General features: G+C 38.9%; 1 protein-coding gene across 1 annotated transcript; it reads right to left on the reverse strand.

Moving 5' to 3' along the window:
- Positions 1-4,062: 4,062 nt before the first annotated feature.
- Positions 4,063-16,257, reverse strand: GPRC6A (G protein-coupled receptor class C group 6 member A). Its single transcript, XM_029086770.1, has 7 exons — positions 16,064-16,257; positions 14,144-14,447; positions 13,199-13,237; positions 11,309-12,136; positions 8,280-8,492; positions 6,681-6,804; positions 4,063-5,183 (listed from the first exon to the last, which is right to left on the reverse strand). The coding sequence occupies exons 1-7, from the start codon at positions 16,255-16,257 to the stop codon at positions 4,063-4,065; spliced, it is 2,823 nt and encodes a 940-aa protein (XP_028942603.1).
- Positions 16,258-23,540: the final 7,283 nt, after the last annotated feature.

Here is a 23,540-nt window from a genome sequence, read left to right on the forward strand (position 1 = left end):
ATATGTACAGTTTCCATTCCAAAATCATTAAAGTAGCAAAATGTCATTATTGCTAAAACATCAAAGCCATTCCAATCCATTTAAATCATTCCAAATTTAAAAGAAAAAATCTTCCCACATTCTATTTCAGAACAAAATTTATGTTTGCAAATGAGCCTTTCTCTAAAAGGAAGAACCCAACTCCCTGGATCAAAGTTCCACACTAGCTTTCTCACGTCCTTCTAAAAATAACAAAAAGGAAGAGAATGCAGCTCTTTGGACATCCACACATCCCCTGAGCAGCTCTGCCCTATTTCAGAACATTGTTGGGAACGTGAAGATACATCAATAGAAATGACCTCGAGGGTGATACTGGGGTTGTAGTCTGCCCATAGCCCCTTTGCCTTCTTCCTGCTCAAAGACATCAGTGTAGTGCCAAGGAGTGCTCCTTGTCTCTGCAGACACAGCTGGAAAGGGCAGGAAGTATCAGCACAGCTGGGCTGCTCAGCATCATACCTTACCTGCAGTATCCCAAATACTACTCTTAGTTACCAGTCATGCTGATAATCCACACATTTAGAATCAATGTAGTTCCAATGGCTGTCAGTAGAGCTGCTAGGAGGAAACCTGGAGCTCACATAAATAGTTCCCAGCACTGACCAAAGAACAGTCCTACAGATTATGTACAGCTGAAAAGCATTTGCACAGCTGGAGCTACTGAAATCTTGGGGGAATTATGCCCTGGAGGAGAAGACTTGAAAAATTTGGTGGCCTTTACAGTCTTCATTCTCTCTAAAAGTATTGTACACTGTGTGATAGTGACTTCAGAATATATCATTTATCATTATTAACAAGGAATAACAAAATACCCCAAAAGGTTAAATCACAGTTGCATCCAGAGCAGCTTCCCACTGACCTCAACAAATGGCATTTTCACACTTCACTTCCTTGTGGACAGCACTGTCTTTGGGAACCACATGTCCTCCCAAAAGCTCTTAGAGGTGGAAAACGTGCAGGGGAGCACATACAGATGTCACCATTTTGAGAAGTGGTGTCAGGATCGTTCCAAAGTAAGTGAGCAGAGTGTGCTCTGAGCCAACACCTTCAGCCCCAAGCAGTCTGTCCTATGGGCTATGGCTCAGGCTGAGACTTTGCTATAACTTGGGAAGGTGATTCCTGTTCTTTGCTCTGGGGATAAACAATTGTTTCAGGCTCATTTAGCGTCCCCATGCCTGCTAACAGGAATAGTTAGATTGCTGGGGTACTTAACTGTTCTGGGAAGGGGGCTGCATGCAAATACTCCCTTTAGCATCATGAACTCCTATCTTCAGCTTTTTTTATCCTCTGTACAGGGTAGCACAATACCCTTGTATTCTACCTACATATGACCACTTGCTTCTTGCAGACAAGACTTTAAAAACATATGTAGCACAGCATGATACAGTGGCTCTTTTTTTCTGTCAAGTCTAGCTAGCAAATGTGTTACACCCTCTCAGCCCCACCGTTGACTGTACTTTGCAAAGGAGACCTGAGTAGCTGGAAAGGCAGATACAGCATGTAGAACTCCTTTGAAATTTTGCCATGTGATGCCTTACCTTAAAGATATGTCTGTAGAGACCTTTGCATTGCTGTCCTCATGCCCTGTTCCTCAAGACACTTTCCTCATTGTCCTGTAGAGGGAATACCCTACCATACTTAGCTTTCAATCTAAGGGATTTTTGTACAATGCAGGCCAAGATCTACAGTGGAAACGTTGCACAGGTGCGTGTATTGCTGCTGTTCAAGGCAAAACAAGTTCATGGGGAAAGGTAAGGAAATTAAGTAAGCAAACTCAATTTTAAATAACAATATGGCTTTAATCATTCCTTTTCATACATCTTTAAGATGTTATACACTCAACACTTGAAGATAATATACACAGGTACAATGTTCAAGCCAAATTAACTTTTCTAACCAGCTGAGTGGTGTGCAATGTAAGCTTTGCTTCTCTCTTTTAAGGAGAAACTTCTAGCTGCATTGGCAGCCAAATTGCAGAAATTTTGACCTTATTTTACATAACTTAATATTCAGAAAAGTATTCGCAACAACTGATATATGAACAGCATTAATCGTATAAATATATGTGCATAAACCTTAATTCTTCCAATCAGCTACAGAACTTACATAATTACTCAAATATGTTTGTAAATTGCACCCTTGCCATTCAAATTACTTTAAAAATATCTTCACAGATACATATTATATATATAGTCTACATGTCACAGTAATTTAATTGCCTGTGTCCACTGTTGAAATGTGATTTATAGCTATTTTTGACAAAATATGAGTAGAAAAAATCATATAGATATAGGTTACAACATCTAAATAGAAATAATAGAAAAATAGAGATATTGTACATGGCAATAATATAATATGTTTATATAACACCAAATCTACTAAATTTTATTTTGGCCTGCCACAACATCCAGTTACTCCAGATCTAAACAGAAGCATGGACAAAACTAAAGGGATTAGTATTATTTCACAGTGACATGCTACAGAAGTTAAAATAGCAAAGTTTCTGTGGTCTGGCCTTTATGAACACAGAAAAGTATTTTTCACAGTCCTGGATTGGCAATATAGCTCTGCTATTTAGAGTTTGAAAAAGCTCTGTGGTAACAGAAAAATTCCTCCTTCTCTGACTGCGCCTTTTGCCTCCCGTACAGAAGGCAGAGCATTGCTGTACTGACAGAGCTACAGAGCAGAGACTCATCCAGTGAAGCTCATGTCAGTTCATTCTTGTGCTTTTTCTACATATCAAAATGGTGCATTGTCATTTTCTTGTTGAAAATTAGATTTTAAAAATATGTATCAAAATAGTTAAAATTCAGTTGAAAAACTCATGCTGATCCTGGTCATTACATTATTTATGCTAATGAAAGGAATCAATTAGCATTTGTAAGTTTTGACATTGCACATTGACATTACATCTTCAACTAATAGGACACCTGGGGACAAACATGGTGAGTCTTCTTATGCATCAGAGGATGTGCATGAGGTGAATCAGCGTATTTCCTCTGAGTATTGGGAAAAACATACATATAACTACAGAGCTCCAGAGAAATTCTTTGATTTTTATATAGACTTGTCTCTAATTCATTATCATCCTGGTAAATACAAGGAGCTTGTCTGGAATAAGGTGTGCAATTTTGGGGAGGAAAAAAAAGGATTCACTGATACCAGGTGAAAAGGGTTACTTTTGGATGTTCAAGAGAATGGAAAGCCTATCTTAGAAGTGGAGACTAAAGGACTAGGCTTGCTTGTCCTAGCAAACAAAGGCTGGGAGAGTGTTCTGTTTGATCTGTAAAACAGAGCCAGGTGAGAAGAAGAGCTCCTTAAACAATTTGGCATCAAAGATGCAAAAAAAGTGGGGTAAACTCATATGTTCCCACCTATATGTCTGTGAGAAATAATAACTTCCTGATGCTTCTGCCTCACTTGGGGAAATGAGGTTGTGCAATAGGTTTCTCCAGGTCTGTATGAGCAGACTGGGTAAGGAAGGGAACTGCTGAGGGGGACTGCACCTGATGGTGCTGCAGGAGCAGGGGCTGAACTCTGTGAGCCAGGAAAGTCTTTCAATCTGATAATGAATAACTGCTTAAATACCGGAGGAGAAGGCATTTTGTGTGGCCTGCTCTCCTTGGGAATGTCAAAAGGAAAGATACCGGGAAAAGAAATGTCTGCCTAAAATGGCTTTTCATCTCATCCTCCCATGTTTGGGGACAAACTTTTTATCAGGGCCTACAGTGATAGGACAAGGGGTAATGGTTTAAACTAAAAGCAGGTAGATTTAGACTAGATATAAGGAAGAATTTTTTTACAATGATGGTGGTGAAACACTGGAATAGTTTGCCCAGAGAGGTGGTAGAAGCCCCATTGCTGGAAACATTCAAGGTCAGGCTGGATGGGGCTCTGAGCAACCTGATCTAGTTGAAGATATCCCTGCTCACTGCATGGGGATTGGACTAGATGACCTGGACAGGTCCCTTCCAACCCAAACCATTCTATGATTCCGTGATCTTCTAGTACTTTAGTGCTAGCCAGTCATATGCTGGAGAGTCTTTTCCTGGCCATAGTCCTTGCTGTATTTTCAGGAAGAGCTTTTGCTTTTATTAGTGTCTGCCCAGGCATTTGGAAATGGCAGTTTCCATTCACAGAGTTTTTCTCAGATTTACATGAGCCTGAGATAGTAGCTTGGGAGCTGGAAGACTTTGAATCCAAAGAAACCTGACTAACGGCAACACTGCCTGCGCTTTTGGAGGAATACGTGTAAATCATTTTAAGAAAGGCAGATTTTGTGTTTGTTTCTTGCTTGTAAATTATGATATAGCACTTTGGAAGAAAAGTGCAGCAGAGGATTCCATAGTTGGATATTAAAACAACGATGATTTCCACTGCTGGCAGGTATTTGCCAAATGTAGTCGCATAGACAGGGATAAATACAATCCATGCTATAAAGTAAATTAACATGCCAAAGGTGATGAATTTAGCTTCATTGTAGTTCTCTGGCAATTTCCTACCTTTAAAGGCAAATATAAAGCAAATGAAGGCTAGGGCAGCGATGTAGCCCAACATAATCCCAAAAGCCACAACAGAGCCCTCGTTGCACTCCAGAATTATTGCTCTTGGGATTGAGAAATTTTGCTTTACAGAAGGTGTCCTAAATATTAGCCAGAAGGTGCAAATGATAACTTGAATCCCAGTGCAGATGATCACAGTGGGAATAGGTTTATACACACGTTTCAGGAAATTCTGCAACTTGGGATCAAAGCTGAAGGCTAGTAAAATTTTTAGTGACTTTATTAAAATACATGAAATGCAGAGTGTAAAACTAATACCAAAGAGGGCTTGCCTAGTTTTGCACTTGAATTTGGTGGGCTCATCTATAAAGAAGACGGTGCTTAAAAAAATTAAGAAGTGGCTGAAAAGAATAATATAGCAAACAGTTAGACCTCCAGATGCTTTTACAACTGGTGTGTTCAAGTTTTTAGTAAATATTACACTGATTGACAAAACCAACAGAATTCCAAAAGCAGAGAGGAGGAGGAGGAAAATAGCAAACCAGTCATTCCAGACGAGGAAATGGATTGTCTTTCTGTAGCATGTGGTACTGTTGACAGGAGCCCAGTAGGTTTTGTTGTTACATCGGTAGCAGTAATCCATGTCTGAAAGCAGAAAAAAAGAAGATAACTCAGGAACCCGAAGTAAATAAACTGCAAAGTGGGTCATCGAGATACAGGCTTGAGATACAAGAGAAGTATGGGAAGGGATGCTGAGGGGAATAACCAGGGCTGACTGCTTTTGACTGTTGCTATCACCGTCCAGGTGGAGGAGCTGCAGTGGCTGCAGTGGATGTGGCGGCAGAGATGGCAGAGATGGCTGTGATGGCAGTGGTGGCAGTAATGCTGCAGTGGTTGCAGTAGCAGTGATGGCTGCGATGGCAGCAGTGGCAGAAGTGGCTGTGGTGGCAGTGGTGGCAGCAGCAGCAGGAGCAAAGGAGAAGTGCCTGCCAGCTGGGAGCAGGGACTGCCTGCAGCCAGGGGCAGAAAGGCGACAGGGAGAATGAGCAGGGTCCTAAAACTGCCTTGGTCATCACTGACTGGTGATATGTGACCTGGCCAGAGCTCTGGACAGGCAAACTTTAACTGGAACCCAAACAATGATTTGAGATTAAATTCATTATCTTGCAGAAATGGGAACTATGTTTCTTTCATTTACCTATTTTGAGAAGAAAAAACTAGCTTTCTCTTTATGGACAACTTTTGAAATGCAACAGCAAGAACAAATATTGCGTTAGATCCTGCTTTGCATTTGCTTTAAAGCTCCTCTCCTCTGGTACAGAGAAATTTCACAATTATTTGAATTAAAAAGATAAAATTTAATTTCCTTCTGGTATCAGGATATTTAAAGTACATTGTACCGCAGTTTTCTCAATTCCATCTCTCTCCTTCATATTTAATTTTCCCCGTTAAAAAAAAATTGCTCAAACCTATAGATGAACCAGTGGTAAACTACACATCAGATCTGATATTATAGAATATTACTGTCAGTTATAATAAACTTCAGAGTACTCCTGGGTAAGACAAAAAATATGCTAGCAAGCAAAAGACGTGACCCTTGAACTTTGTAGACTCATAGAATGGTTTGGATTGGAAGGGACCTTCAAAGGTCATCTAGTCAAACCCCTCTGCCATGGGAAGTGACATCTTTCACTAAATCAGGTTGCTCAAAACCCCATCCAACCTGTCTTTGAACAGTTTCGATGATGGGGCATCCACAGCTTCTCTGGGCAACCTGTTCCAGTGTCTCACCACCCTCCTTGTAAAAAATTTCTTCCTTATTGGACTGGGTGTATGTCAGAAAGACAAGGAAGCAAGGCTCTATTTTAATGAGACAGTCTCACTGACAAATCAGCCAGACTTTCCATTCTAACGAAGGATAACGCTAGTCAGCTGGAAAATCTAACTGCTTTAAGTTTGGTCTTTTAAAAAACCTTTATCTGAGTTTTGTGGTCTGAGCACTCATATTAGGGAAACTGAGAATAAACAAATATTTTAATCGCATTCCAAAGTTATACCCAAGGTTGACAACACACATTATACCCAAACAAAACAATGGTATTGATGTCTAAATAACCCTTTATTTGGATCACAATTCCTTACCTGTTTCATTGCTGTAATGGTTTTCTGGGCAGTACACACACTCATAGCAGCACGTGTGTGGACTTTCTGTAACTTTTTTCATCTGTCCTGGCCTGCAGTGCTGGGAGCATGTTGACTGAACCTTCTGCAGTGTGCAGAGAATGAAAAAAAAAACAAACAAACCAGCTCAGGCACAACTAATTACTAAGAAATGTTAAAATAAACCTCCAGTAATTCTGTACTTTGCACTCTCTTTTTGTATCTAACACATTTTAAGGGAATCTGAAAAATGATGCTGAAAAAAGGGCATTGTAGGCTCCATGTTCCCTGTGTTTTCTCCACACAGTCAACAAGTGACAGGATGGGGCATTGTCTACCAGATAATTTTATTTTTTTGCCCTAAATGCCAGTCAGTGGAATCATCTATACCTTTAAAATCCAGATCAAAGTGTCTCATCCAGCTTTGAACCTGTAATTTAGACTGCCAAGGATCAGCTCCAAAGAAAGCCCAGAAGCATCGGATGTGGAATTCGAGTGGACTGCTTCACAAGTGTGATCCTGAAACCCTGCTTGACTGATCTGAGCCTGGGGGATACACCTTGGCTTGGGGGAAACACCTCGGCGAGTACTCTGCACTGCAGCTCAGATGTTCTGACCCTTGGCAGCTCAACCCTGAGTCACAAAGCACCACTCTGGGGTGTGTGATCAGGGCCCCATCTCGAGGTCTGAGTTCAGGTCCTCCTTCCAAAGACAATTTTTTGTAAATTGGAGAAGCAGTCCTGAGGGACACTGCTATTTATTCTCCTTCCAAGATGGTGCTCACAAGGAAGTGGGGACATTTCCTTGCCATCCTGGGTAGCACCACTAAGAGGGATAAGATTTGAGGTTTTCTTCTGTCTTCAGCTTTTTCTATCAGCTGAGTCCACACACTGAGACTCAAATTCAGCCCACCTAGTAAGCAGCCTCTCCCCATCCCATTAGCAGTGAATACTTTGCAGGGCAGAACTGCACAATGAACTAAGACCTCCACCCACACACAGAGGACATTATCCAGCTGGAACTGTCCTAGTCCTGTGTACACCAGTCCTGTCTAAACCAGCTGGGGCTCCAGGTGGTACCACCTACCTCAGACTCCTGTAGTCATGCTGACCCCAGTTTTAACTGGAGTAAAGAATCAACAAAGCAACAAAGCTTTTTGCTTTTTTTTTTTTTTTAAATAGTAAAGTTGACAGATAGGAGTCTTCATGTACAAAGTAAATGGTAGCAGTACATAAGAGAGGGGGCTTTTATACACAGTCATTTTTTTACTTTAAAATCCCTTTTCAAGGTTCTGGAGTAGCATCCTTAGAACAGACATAACTTCTTATTTTAGGAAACCTCCTAGGAGCAGTCTGGAGAAATAACTCAATTTCAAATCACTGAGCCTACTAAGAGCTAAAGTGCTTCTCAGGGTGCATGTAAGTGGTCAAATATACCCAGAGAAGGTTCTTTTTGCTCTAAAAGGAAAACATGAAACCACAAGAGAGATTTCTGGCTGACACATACTCAAGTTGTAAATACTGGAGAGAGAAGAAAATATATGAAACAAATTTCGTGTTATGTCAACACATTAAAAGTTACCTTTAAATCCAGAAATTCTTTTTTTTTCTCTTCATCTTTAAAGATAAAGTCACCTTTCTTCGGGTCATATTCTGCCATAGTAGTGATTTCCATGTGACCATCAATTTCTTTCCAAAGAAGTACATCGTAACTGGTGCTCATATCTCCGTTGGAGTCAAACTTGACTTCTTTACCATCATCAATGACTGTAACTTTTTTAAGTTCTTCAAGGAGCTGAACGCAAGTACAAGGATCAATAATATACATCATTATCATATCAGTGTGATGAACTCAATGATTTAACATCTGTGTGATAATATCAAGTTAAAAAGGAGTGTTGCTTTTTAGGAATAAAAGAAACCTTAAAATTAAAAGTCATCTTTATAACTGTTTAATTTGAAGTCCAACACAGAATTGCATTATTCAGACAATCATGTTGACCTTAAAAATCTATTAGTTTAAAAAAAAAATCTTAATCTCTTAACTATATGCAATGTGTACAAATACTCATGTTAATGTTTTTTAAAGTCTTGGAAATTATGGTGTGATGACAGGAAAGAAAAGATTTTTGCTTGGAAGCACTAGTGTCCTTTTAGACCTCCCCTTCTTGTAAAGAACGACCATGAGTGATGCTCCTGTTGTTACTTTACTGTCACTGGAGTCAGTCTCCCCCAGTGTGTATGGAAATATCTAACGTTGTTTTCAGCTATGACTCTGACTGATGCTGTGTATTGCAAGGTGAGACTCAGAACTGTTAAACGAATGATACACGACAGTTTGCTCAGATAAAGTGATCAATGGCACAATGGCAATAGACAGCAAGGCCATATTTGATAGATCATAGGAAATATCAAAACAAGCATGCTTTGATAAGGCAACTGTCCAGCTTCATATTGCAACCCATTCTGTTCAACTGGGGGAAAATTCTGTCTCCCTCATCACAAACAGCCAGATCAAAAAGTTCTGTCTGAATCTAGAAAAGGACAGGTTAAGGCACATATAACCCACTCCCAATTCATGGGGAGACCATAGAAGGACTTTCATTAACTACCATGGTTCTTAATGGAAGCAAAGGCTTTATCTTTTTGCAGGCCTAATGATTGTTGGCAACAGGAATTAATTAATAAGAAAAAAACCCAAGGTTTTGGTGAAAGATTGAATTTAACTGCCCTTTGAAAAGCACACTCTTACATGGATCCATTTGTGATATTTGTGGCATTTAATGAACATACCAACAAGTATATTACTTGAATAGGCTTTGGTAAATTTGGCAAATATACTTAACACATTTGGTGTATATAATGTCATTTTTTCATGTATAAAATTATATTTTTAGAGTTCATATACTCTCACTGCATCTCTACCAATCTAAGAAGAACCAAAGTGTGCTTCTAACCATTACTGCATTTGAGTTGGATGTTGCATAGTTGTGTGGAACTGAGTAGGAATTTTTTATTGCATATACCCAGGCTAGTCATTTAACTTTTCTCTTCTCCACTTTTCCAATTTCTCTAACAATATGGGAACAACCAAGCTTTTTGAATATATCTTGAGCTTCGGACAGAAGGGGCTAATAATTATCAACATTTTGATGTTACTGGTGGTTATATTTACAAAGTCTGTAACACCAATGAATCTGTCATTTCTCTGAATGTGGAGATATGTGATAATGGATTAGTTGCATCCTAAGCTTTATATGTGTATATATATATATACACACACACAGGGTTTAAATATAGTGTAGAGGAAATGTACTATAAAAATATAGCACAGGGGGAATAACTATCTATTTCATTTTTCTTCATTAGTTTTAGTCGCTTAACATGACTTTTAATTTGAGTGGTTTGGGATTTAATTCAGCAATGATGTGAATGCAGCTCCATAAAGTTGCATTCCCTGTATAGTAGTCCTGAATTTGTCCCATTTGCATTTACAAGTTTGTGTAGGAGTTTGATTGTTACTGTGTTTTGGGGGGTTTGGGTTTTTTTTTTCCAAATTCCCTATCTTGGATTGACCTGCCCTGACCCAGGATAAGAGGTCAGAACAAGTCAGGGTGCTTCAGCGGTTGTTTGACTTTTAAATGAACTTTTGTTTAATCCTCTGAGTAAAAGTGTGTAAAAGTGAATACTCCTGAGCAGGTTCTTGGGTAAAAGGTCAGGTCAGGTTTACTTGTCTGATTTTTCCTCTTCTTTTCCCACCAAGTAGAATTTGATAACAAGTACCTCACCCATCTTAAAGATTGTATCTAATTTTCCTGCCAGTCATTTCAGTATACATTGAGATCAAACAGAGGAATAGCCTGTTGCATTTTCACTTTCAAGTAAAGTTTAATTATAGGGGAAAATACCTGAATTCAGACAAAACAGAGACACAGGTGAGAGAGAGAGAGGAAAACTGAAACTCTTTGGTGAATGTTCCTATCCTGCACTATCCCCATCTCTCAAGAGCACTCATTGGTGTGTATTGCAGTGGTCTGCAGCAACAGGACCAACCACTAGTAGCTGAATAGCTGATAAATCAACTGCAGATTGACTATATATTTTATTCTATCCCACATCAGTAGCTAGCAAGATGATCCAGCAAGAAGCCTACAAACTGGAACCTTCATCCAAACTGATGCCTACTCAGTGTGTTCTTCGAAGGTGATGGGAGAAGTGTTAGGGTACGTAATGAAACCCAGCAGGTGAAGATCCCTTCTGCACCTGCAGAGTCACCTGTTTACAGCCATTGCTATTGTACCTATGAAGTAGGAGATGGTGGGTATGCAGTTACTCACAATCAGCTAGCTATCTGTATGTGAAATGCAATAATCATTCTCTATCTACAGCAGAATACAGCCATGGCTTAGCACCAGGAGCTTCTGTGTCTATGTGGGCCAAAAAAAAGGAGACAAAACTGGATTCTAGTTCTCAGCACTGCAGCAGTTAGAAAGGCAGGAGCAGGAATAAGAAGTCATTTAGTAAAAGGATCAAGCTAGTTAATCCAGGAATGTGGGAGCAAAAATGAAAGTTTTGCAGAGAGAATGAGACCTGAAAGAATTAACATCATACCTCCCAGGGAGTGAAGGCAGAGGGATCCTTGCAGTTTCTGTCTTTGCATTGCCCTTTAATGGCGTGAGCAATGGCATAGACTGCAAATGTAGTACTATGGATAAATCCTGGTTCAACGTTAGCGTTCAAAAAATCATCTCTCCAGATGTGATGTTTATTTTCAACATTTTGCAACAGATCATCCTGGGACTGGTTTGAAATGCACATTTGAAAATCATGGTATTCCAGGTGTGCACAGACTGACAAAAGCATAATATATTCATGTAAAAACTTGTTGTTGTCATTGGGCTTTTCATGAAGGTTTCTCAAAAAGTCTTGGAATGTGGAGATGTCCCCGCTTTTAAATCCAAATCCCACAATGGTTCCCAGCTGTCTGATATTGGGAATTGTACTGATTTTGACTGCAGCTGACCAATTATCACTTGCAATCCAGATTTTATTTACATTCTTCTCAACTGCCTTCTTAAATAGTTTGAGCACATGAAATTGTCTCATAAAGACAACAATAACATTTACTCTGGTTTCCTTGACAATCTTCTCAATTGCATGATCAACTTTGGTGTGAAAGGAGTTGTCAGAGAGATAGGCAGGCAGCATTTCTTTAAAAGCTATGCAAACGTTGTTTGCCATGGCCTGGACTCCAAAGCTGTCCAGGGCAAAGCGCCCATTGTCATCATCAGTGGCTATTACCCCAATCCAATTCCACCCGGACTCACAGATCAAGTGGGCCATTGCTCTTGTCTGATGGAAATCACTGGGGATAGTTCTGAAGAAAGAAGGAAACCGGATTTTGTCACTGAGGATTTCAGCTGATGATGCAGGACTGACCTAGGAAGAGTGAATAATTCAGTTACAGAAGAGGTCTCCTGCAAAGGACGCCAAGAGATCCAAAACTGCCACAATTGCTCTTTCATCCAGCCTGACCCAGGGCTCCTCCTCCTGTGACTGAACATCAACAAGGTGCAGCCAAAAAGAGCAGGTTCCCTCACCCTGATATTCAGATGCAGACTTGTGCCCAGTACTGCTTCCACTTTCGTCCTCATGCGTAAAGGCAGAGAATAAAACTTTTCAAAATGGATATGACAATTGTGCTGGTGTAAGGATTTTGTTTTACTCTGTTCAAATACCATCAATGTGCTATTCAAAACAATATTTAAAACAGTGGAAGCATTAAGTATTATTTGAGTTATTCAAATGACTAGTATCCTTACATTTTTCAGTATTTTTCTATCACTGAGTATGTTAGTATGGTTCACCCACATATATATCTTATCTCCAAGATTTAATTACTATATTTTAAAAGGAATATTAAGTCTATTAGAAGATCCTCCCAGAAAAACAAACAGTAACCCATACTGCAGAACGCCATGATTTTTTTATATAAAAGATTTATTACCTTTTCCTTGTGAATGTAGCTAGAAAAGGATAAATGGAACATTGTTATTTAAATCGCTCTAGTTTTTAATCCTTTTCTATTTGTTTGTAGGAGGTTTTTTTCCTACACTTATATTTAATACATTACTTGGCTGGTCTTAAAAAAGAAATCTAAGCTTTCCCAGGTAACTAGTGACAGAACAAGAGGCCATGGCCTTAAGTTGCGCCAAGGGAGGTACAGATTAGATGTCAGGAAATACTTCTTCACTGTCCTCAGACACTGGACTGAGCTGCCCAGGGAGCTGGTTGAGTCACCATCCCTGGAGGTGTTTAAAAGACGGGTAGATGGGGTGCTCGGAGATATGGTTTAGTAGTGGACAGGTACAGCTGGACTCAATGATCTCAGAGGTCTTTTCCAGCCAGGTGATTCTATTATTCTATGATCCCAATGCAGATTTGTTTCATCACTTGCCTTTTGATTATGTTCAAGTCTGGCATTTTAATTTTCATATGTACTATTACTCCTGTGGTGGAGCTGGAGGTCATAATTACTTCCTACTGTTGCAGAGAAGATGCACTTAGAAGTTACTTTTAGTTCAGATTTTATGTCTTTTCCACATGTTTGGTTACTCTGTTGTTACTTTGCAATGAGGTAATTTATGTCAAATTGCAAAACTCAAGGTGCAGCACAGGGTGGTGTGGAAGTGGGTGTCCTTTTTCCTTGTTGACCCTGGCCTTGACACCCACTCTTTTACAACGGTAAAAGTAGAAATGTAGGCACTGGTTTAAGCACAAGTCTGGGACTGCACTAGTCCTAGAGAGGCCAGAAGTAGAGAAGGATGTTTTGGGAAGGACCACTATGGTCCTAGAGAGTTGTATTCCCTGTTTTCTACAACTGCTTGAAGAGTAACAGGAGGAAAACTGTGTTTTAGAGCAATATTCCTCACTTCCCCGTCTGTAGTTGTAACAGACTCAAAAATCTAATCTCTCTCAGGCAGGATAGAATTTCCAAATTTCTGGCAAAATTTGATATTTTTTTTTTTTCCCCAAGTTGAGGTTGGGTATTGTCATATTCATCACCAGTCTAATGAGCGTAACTTGGTTGCCTGAACAAAGTCCTTGAGTGTCATCCGAGGTACACTGGAGTATCTGACACAGCCATGCAGGACTGACTAATGGCACTGCCAGGCTGACAAAGAGCTCAGCATCATCCTGAAAGAGCACTAGGAGGCATGTGTCTCAGGCATATAAAATGGCCCTTACTGCCTTTGTTTGGGCAAGTGCATCAAGCCCTCCATTTGGAGTTGAATCCCACCCCTCCTGATGTCCTTAGGTTGAGCGAAATCCTGTCCTGTAGCAAACAAGTGGCTTTTGGAATCCCTATGATCAGAGCCGCACCTTTAATCTAAGCTTGATAAATTTGACCCTCTATCAGAAACAAAATTATTCCCCCAAACCTACCTGGGGGATAAGTTGCAAAGCCAACAGCCTTGAAACTGCCATTGACACCTCTGAGTAGCTGGCTCCAACGACCGCCTTTATTCTCGGGATGTAGTCTGAGTAGTTACACTTGAACTCTACAACGTCCTCAGAAGAATTGAATTTAGACAGAAACCTCAGAGCAGATGCCATGGCTTTTGTAACTTCTGCACATGTGTCATAGATTTCGTAGCCCAAAGTAACTCCAGATAACAGCGTTGAATTGTTGATCACTTCAATAGCATGTATCATTGCAAGTGTCTGAAGAAAAATTTGAATTTCAAAGCTGCCAGAAAACACAGAAGTTTTATTTTATAAAAACATTACTGGGAACAAGGCCAAAGCAATATCCGTTTTGAGCATATCCCTTAGAACTTGACAACTACTGAAAAGAAATTATGGATATTATGTTTTGTATCATTTGCTTGGGTTTTAGTGTACAAAAGTTTAAAAATCATACTTTTTTGTCTCACCTAAGTGGGAGGTTAAGCAAAATAAACACAAAATTTAAAATATACCCAAATAAAAATGATTTTCTGAAAAAAAACCCCCTAGATACTAAACCCCAAATTTTCACGGTACATGAAAAATTGTAAATGATATCTTCAGGAAGCATCTGTCAAAGTCAGTGGGGCTGTTTCAATTTACTCCATTGGCCGAATAAACTTTAAAAAAAATGTGTTTACTTTTACCAAAACATGAAACAGAGAAAAGAAAGGACTAAATATTTCAGAACAAAATAAAATAATTCAGAGGTTGCAGTCTTCTATTGGTTGCATCAATGTCCCTAAAATCCTCTCTAAACCTGATGAAGTCAGTACAGCTATTCCCCTTATCTCCAGTGGATATTTTACCAGATGCTTAGTTGGCACTGTGCTAGCACAAAACATCTGCAATACAACCAACCCTCTTCTTGGGCAAGCTTCTCTAAAGTTTACAGGTCTTGCAAACTAAACTAAATCTGAGTCAATTTATAACTCTGTAGAAAAATAATGGAAGACTGACAAAATTATCAATTTTGTCATCATTTAGAAATAAATCCAGATGGACACCCTCATGTCAAGTTGATTACTAGATTCAGATGTGGGATTAAGCTGCATGTAAAATTCAAATAGAAATTTGAGGACTTACACCTGCATTAAAATGAAACAAAATGCATATTTGGAATTCCTGCACTTAAAGCATTAGTATATAGTTACAATAAAGTTCTTCACCAGGTCTCCTTTGCATTATTTCCAGAAAAAAATCAACATTTCAGGCACAATGGCATTTGGAGCCAGCAAAATATATATTCTGATGCACAGTTTGAACCTGAATGCATACATGACATGGTGTCTATGTAGTCTATCCTGTAACATAATGCCACAATTATAAGAACTGTAATAACTACAGTAATTATAATAATAATAATTGCAAACTACTCAGCAAGGTACTGCCACACATTACAGCTGATCTGCTCTGTGAAGTGGGGGACATACTTCAATAGGTGCTTAGGTAAAATGAAAGAGTCTGCCTGTGTTCAAATCATCTAGATTCAGCTTCATATCAAATAATGAACAACTGCGCAGTAGAGAACTTCAGACATACAGAAACAAACTAGTAATTATGTGGAAATTAAATGATTGTTCAGCACAAACCTCCAGGGCTATTTGATTATATGTGAAGGTTGAAAAGGGATCAAATATTCATTCCCTTCCTCAGGCAGTCACAGTATTTTTACTGTAACTTGGACCTACTTTGTCATCCTATATTACATTATGCACAATTTATGTGATGTCCAAGGTCTTTTTAAAGAATAAGAAATGCAAGAAAAACAGATTTTGTTGATCTTAATATAGGAAGTACATGCCAAACATCAGTGATCTTTTCTTTGCTATATATGTAACTCCCAGTATTACTCACCCAGCGCAGTTCTGAATTATTGGCTTGATGGGATGTTCTTCTGGGTGCAGCATTTCACTATGAACTGCAAACAAGCCTCCAATAACAATGTCCCCCGGAGAACTGGCACCCACAAAATCATCAGTATTCTGGCAAGAGAAAGTGATATCAGTGCTGACCACAAAGCAGAGGATCAAAAAGCTAATGAATATCATGTTTCTGTTTCACTTGCTCGCTACCAGCTTTAAGTCAATTAAGTGAGCTGCAGGGCCAACAGGGGCTCCTATGTCATCTATAAACATCAGCAAAGGAAAAGGGCTGCACTCAAAAGTTAGTCACACCTCATAAGGGGCTTGTGTTTACTTCACTGGCTGAGGCTATTAAATGAAAGCATTAAAGCAATGCTGTCACATAAAATACAAGGGTGCAGGGGTGTGAAAGTGAAGAGGGAAGGAGGAAGATAAATGAGTTTAAAAGGAAATGCTGGACATAAAATCTGTGCTGCTATGTTCAAAGTTTATTATACCTTCTCTGAAACACATGAAAAATATTTTGGTATAAATTTGGGCTTGTCTTGAATACCTTCCAACTGAGTGCAGGGTGAGAAGCAATCATGTAACATGCTAGTGATATTGCTGCAACCATATTTTAAGGATCTGGTCCCAAAAGTGCTAAAAAAAGACCAACCTGCCACAATGTGCTTTAGACCAGACTCTGGTCCAAAAAAACCACCCCCAAACTATCAAAAGACTGCTTTTCTCTCAACCTTTTTCTTATAACTTTTTCAATCTTTGCATATAAACGTGTTTGGATAAGCTGATATTCACAGTTCTGCTGCACACAGCTCTTGGGGACCTCAGTGGGGTCTGGATCAGGTTCTGTATTTACAAGCCACACTGTGCCTGCTGCTGGTTAATCTGATAAATACAGAACAGTGGGAAAATATAATGCTAGCCCTAGTTTTTTTACAGAGGGGAAAGAGACTCTCTTCCACCCCTGACTGAGAAGAGCAGCAGATGAGCGAGCAAGTGGCGGCTCCTCTGTTGGGGGAGGACTGGGAAACAGCTGTTCTTGGTGCCACCCTTCCTCTCAGATTCACAGGAATCAAATGTTGCATTAGAAGGAAAGGGAGGGAAAAAAGAAGCAGAGGCTGGACTCTCAGCTTTCATAAACTCCAACCATAAACACCAAAGTGAACCTCTTTAGGGCAGAAACATGACTGATGCTACTAAACAATATCAATTTATTTAAGAGACACAGGTTTGATAATAATCCGTTCCTGTTCTTGACATTGGCTTGTTTTTCTTTTCTTATAATGGCTTCTTCAGATTTTGCTTCTTTTGGTAGTATGCCAAAACACTCCCAGAAGAGGTCACTCATAGCATTTATTGTCTATGATTGTACTATTTAAAAAGCTGGTTTTACACAGAAAATTTGAGTCAAGAATGTTTTCTGGCAAGAAAAAAAAAAAAAAAAGAGAAATGGGATGTCTATTATACATTGTTTCTGATAAGCATAATGTATACAATACAAATTACTTGAATCATTGTATTCTGCTTTTTTTCTCACTAGTCTCTTTGTAGTTAGAGTATCCATTTACAACAGACATATTTCTTGCAAATGCAACAGACATATTACTTGTAAATGCAAATATTAATCCCCAGTTAAGTCACCATCACCTCTTCTTTGCTGTAACATAACAGCTTGTGTTTATTTCATCTGCTTTCTTTCTTTCCATGTGACATTCTCACTGCTGGGTCAGGGCATGTAGTAAACAGCTGCCTGCATTTTCTTTAATGTACCTGATCACATGCATTTATAGGCACATGACGACACCAGTTTATTCTGGTTCTGTACTGACATGCAAAAATTCCAGTTATTTCAAAAGTTTTCTTCTTGACTTATAGCAGTGTAAGGGCAGTCAGACTCTGGCCCTGAGTTACGAGACATTCACTTGCAAATATTCATGGATTCATTTCTTTCCATCCAGGTAATGCACCTTAAATTACATTTAATTTAAGGTACATATTGGCCTTACATACTCTGCTGTTTCCTTTTCCCTGACTCTGCATATAACTTTGCATATAAACCTGTCAAATGATACTTCATGTTTTTAAAGCATAAGAAATGGAGGTAGTAATTTCCTTAAGCAAGCCACGAGAATATTCAGCCATAGGCCTCTAATATAAAGTGTAACTTTTAAGGACCTAATGCTAAGTATTGCATTAAAGATCGAATGGAAATGCAGTACTGATAACTTGAAACTTCAAATTTGTTATAATTTTATGATCTGATACAGGAAAGAAACTTTATTTTGGCCAGTCTCTAAAAAGGTATTGATTTCTATAGAAGAGGATTTTACCTATAAACAAAACAAAAATCCTTACTTGGTCACTTTGGAAAGTGGAAGTTGACAAAATAAACATCACATATAATTGGTACATAATTTCATGTATTTATAAAAACACCACAAAATGAGGTGTGCTTCAAATTCAACTACACCGAGTTTACATCACAGTGTAGAGTATTTTCACAGGGAAGGGTTTTTATTGTTTGTTTTCAAGACCTAGATCTCATAATTACTGCTAGTGATGAGAAGCACTCAGAAGCATTACTGAGACAGCTCAGCCTGACTTTGTACTGCAGAATTAACTGAAGTGTTTGCAAATATTCTTTTTCATTGATACCTAAGTACTAACAGAAATAGGTGTATAGTACAAAATATTCTTTGCTTAAAATTTAGTGATGTATTACTGTAACATGGCCAGACTTTCACAGTTGTCTGTATGGGAGTATTTCCTGGCAGGTAGAGTCAAGCATAAGATTAAGGGGAAGTCTTGAAGTACCATCATCTCTAGAAAGCAGCCTTTAATGGACTGTGCAAAGGCAGAAAACAGGACCTACCAAACCCAGAGCTACTCTGAGAGCCACAGATGAATTCTAAGAGGCTTTGGAGCATGTGGAAGGAGACAAAGGTACTCTATTATTATCTCTGTAGGCCCCAAAGTTACCTGCTACGATGCCAAAATGTCTATTTCTTCCACCTGGGCTTAAGCTTCCCTTTGAGAAGGACCAGAATAGGTGGGTTTTGGAAGAAAGCCCTGTCAAGCTCAGCATTAATCCTGCAGGTAACTTCTTGTAAATTTACAACTAATAAATTTTTGGCAACCATGCCACACCTGTTGAAAGGCTTCACAATCAAAAATGTGCAATAGAAGCCATGGGGACTTGAGTATGAGACCAACTGAGTGTACCGTCAGAGCAGTGGATACCTGTAAATGGAGCTCCTGCCTCTCCTGAATTTTGCAGCCTTTAGACCTGGAGAGGTTACAGCTTTTATGCACAAGTTTTACAACTGTCAGTAGCTTGGTCAAACAAAGAGAGACTATACTATGCAGGAGACAAACATCAAGATTTTAGCTGAGCTTCTTTGTCCTAGCTGTTGTTTTTCATGTGTTAGATAATGGGTTAACGGGTTGGATTCCAACAGGAATACCTTTTCTTTGAAGCATATCCAGTCAGATACTCTTAAAGAAGTCACTTTCTATTTTAAACTGCTTTTAATTGTGCTATTTCCAAACCAACATGCTGCAGAGAGCTAAAATCAGTGCTGCCCTAGAGGAACACACCTTGTATGAGGTGTATATTTAAAAAAGTATTAATTTTCACACAACTCTGAGCCAGGCCATACTGTAAATGCTGTGATTGCAGAAGCCTTAAGCCACCAGGGAGCTGTTCAGTAGAAATGCCTGTGTCTTCTGCCATCTCCCTTCTACTCAAGAATGGGTACATTAGCCCATTGCTTTGGCCAGCAAGCCACCTCTCGGTTTGCCTTTGTTTCTGGGCAGTAAGCAGTATGCTTGGAAGGCTCTCAGGTAGCTCAGCTGCTTCCTCATGGTCTTACTGAAGTCCACAGGAGCTGGTGTGCCTCACAACCAAGGCTGAAAGGCCAGTTGAAGGCTAACCTGCCTTCATAACTATATATTGAATGTGAGTAGAAAACACAAAACAGAAATAATATTTCTTCACAAACCAGAAATAGCAGGGAAAACATGTGTAGAACTGCTCTTTAAAATCACCACTAAAAAACCCTGTGGAATTGGAAGCAACCATTATTTCCAGCAGCAAAGCCATTCCAATTGAGTACGCTAACACATTCCAGGCCAGGAAGAAGGAATTGTCCTTTGTGGAATAATTTTATTTTCCACGCAATCAGTTTATGATGCCATTTCCTTTCAATATGGTAGACTACATCTATACTAATAAAGACAGTAGATAGTGCTGGGGTCAAAACATTAAGAAGAGTAAATATTGGTTAGGATTGCCAGCATTCTAGACCAATAGAACCATTGTATTTAACCCTATTATTTTAGATTACTGTGTTTCTTCTAAGGAAGTTTAAATAATGGAGCCAAAAAAACCCCCCAAAAACCAAAACCAAATCAAATCCCAAACCAGAATGTATTACATTATTTTAATTATCTTTTAAAAAAACTATTCTATTTACTGGGACCCTACACAGCTTAATATTAGAATTAAAGAATGGAAAGGAGAATACCCATTATTTTGATTTTTGCTCTGTTATTAAAAAAAAAAATTAAAACTCTTCAACAGTGAAATGGAATTTGGATAGAAGCCAAGCAGTCACATTAATCCCTGAGAAACAAACTAACTCAATTTTCAAGTTCATTGAGTTTGTCCTCTAGAGCGTGTCAGCTGAGCTGCACCATGGGGAGGATGAGTCCTGTTTTTCTTTATCAGGTCACAATATTATAACGTGCCTCCTGATGTTCTCTGAAAGTTGAATTTCCTCCAGTGCAAATGGCCTTGCTGGAGTACTTCTGGTGGAGTACTCCAACTGAGATGTTGGAAAGTTTGCCTAGAGGAAGGCTGTGATTATAACGTGCCTCCTGATGTTCTCTGAAAGTTGAATTTCCTCCAGTGCAAATGGCCTTGCTGGAGTACTTCTGGTGGAAAACTGAGATGTTGGAAAGTTTGCCTAGAGGAAGGCTGTGATAATGCCTTCAGCCTCCTGCTTGGACTGTCAGGGCAGTCCTGGGCAGCCCCACAGTAGTTTATTTTTCAGAAAGTGTTTAAGTCAATAGTTAGTGTTGTTCATATTCAGTGCATCTCTGCTGTTTATGCTACAGTAGAGCTATAAAAATTAAAGCAGAGTTGTGAAGAGGGGAAAACAACTAATTTCTACATTTTTCTGAGTTCAGAACGGAGATGTTTGTTTCATTTATCTTCTTTCTCTGATATTTTAATATACTTAGATAAATTTCAAGTTGAATACAATTTTGACATGAAAAATCAAGCGGATTTGACTTTTCTGATGTTGAGGACAAATATTTTTGTCTGTTCCAAAATTGAATTTATCTGTAAATGAACTGTTTTTTAAAAAAATAATCTAGAAATGCTGCTCCTATGCCACCCAACCAAGAAGACAGTCAGCTGCATAGGATGGATGCAGGACAATTTTTCATAAAAGCCAGCATTGTAGGCATGACCCAGTTGTTTGAGATGCCATTTTCAGAATTCTTCATCAGGTTTTTTTTCTCTTCTTTGTTCCATATCCTCTCTTAACTCTAAAACAAGAGAGCAAAAATGTCATTCATCTGTTGACAATGCAAACATTTGGGCCCAACCTGTAGTGAGAGGGCCACCCAGAGAGAAAGAAAACCTCTAGCTTAGATATTATGGGCTTTCTCCTGAGAGGCTGGAGGCCCAGGGTCCACCCCTTCTGCCAATGACTGCTCACAATCCTGTAGTGAAACCTTTGCTATATAAGGGAGGGGACTCAAGTTTTTCTTGAAGAACTGGTGTCCATAAATGCCAAAATGTAGAAGAGCTAAGTGGGATTTGAGGCTTCTCTTGGTACAGGCTACTGTAGGCAGTCCTGAGCTCATCCAGCTGGTCTTGGGGGAATCTGGTTTTGAGAACTTAAATCTCCTTATGTTCATACAGAAGGTAAACTGTTAGGAGCACCTTACTCAGCTGGAAGGAGCTTTGCAGGCAAGGGCCAAGATTCCTGAGGATAGATAGGTTTTATACTTTAGTTAACTCAGTTCTGATTCGAAGCTTAGATACATTTAAAATTGACTTGAAAAATTTTCAGACCCTAGGACTTCAGCTCTCAACTTAGTTTGCTTCTTTTTTTTTCTTTTTGAGAATTGTTCCAAGGTTGTCATTGTCACCCTTATTCTGAACTTTTTATTTATTTTGGTTTTCTTTTGAGATCTTAAAAGATCTCAGCTCACCTTACAAGGTTTAACTGATTGTGTTATAAAAGTAAACATACATCTGCAAAGAGAGTACAGGCAGAACAGGTGAGACTCATAAAAATTCCTTTCAGATAAGGAAAAGAACCCCAAACAGCAAATCTGCAAGAGTCATTCTGGAGACTGACTTCAATCTTCAGAGTTAAAGACCAAGGAAAAAAAAAAAGAAGATTTCACAACTTAAAACCATTGGGAATGTTTCCTGCTAAAAAGTTCACTCTTAAAATCTTGTAGAATAACATATCACTCTCCACACTTGCTACAGATTATTGTGAACTGTTGGTTAAGGAAAGTTCACACACACAAAAAATACTGCATTGCTAACTTTGGCTAACAAGAAAATGGGAAACAAGGCTTCGCTTTAAGTCATTTCTGCTCCCTGACTAGAAATTGTCTTTGAAGACATAGCACAAGAATGGATAAAATCATTAGTCTGCAATTACTAACTCAAGCATTCTGCTTACCCATACCTTGTGGAAATGCAACACAAAGTAGTTATCAGTACCTAAAACCATGACTGATATTACATTTGGTTAATCTCTGTGCAATCACCCAACCTTTAAAGCTGATGATGGTAGAACAACTATCATTACCTCTATTAATTGGAAGAAGAAACAAGTTATGTCAGCACCTATCCGAAAGACAGTGAGAATTGACTTGAATGAGCCAATGACAGAAAGAAAAATACATTAGCTATGTGAAATTTTCAGCTTCTTGTTTTACATCTCTTCAGAGTAGATTTTCAGGCATTCAATTTCCTGTAATTTTCAGGTCCTCCCATTGTGACCTATGTTGATGTAATAGTTATTGCCACACTGCAAGACAGAAATTGCTTGATTTCATAGAAGAGCAAGAAAGTTTTATTTGAAAAAGAAAAAAGAAAGTCAGCATTTTCCTAGAGGCATATTTAAACATCTGTATTTTCAAAAGGTTATTTCCTTTACCAGTGTTGTCTGTTAGATGGACTCACTTTAAAATCTGAAAGGGATAAGCATAAAACCTTGTAGTACAAGTTGCTCTAAAGATTTCCCTTCCTTCAACAGCAAAAAGGTTTTATTTCAGCTTTATAATCCAGAGGGCCAGAGAGAAAAAAGTATTTCAGGAGTCTGAGGCCAGTGCATGTAGTGTTTTCCCATCTGTTTTGTTCTTTTTTTTAAAATCAGTATGGTTTCCCTCTTTTCACACATCAACTTGTTTATGTAGATTTCTATCACTCA

The sequence above is a fragment of the Antrostomus carolinensis genome, unplaced genomic scaffold (assembly GCF_000700745.2).
Source record: "Antrostomus carolinensis isolate BGI_N321 unplaced genomic scaffold, ASM70074v2 scaffold26170, whole genome shotgun sequence".
In the NCBI taxonomy this organism is placed as follows: domain Eukaryota; kingdom Metazoa; phylum Chordata; class Aves; order Caprimulgiformes; family Caprimulgidae; genus Antrostomus; species Antrostomus carolinensis.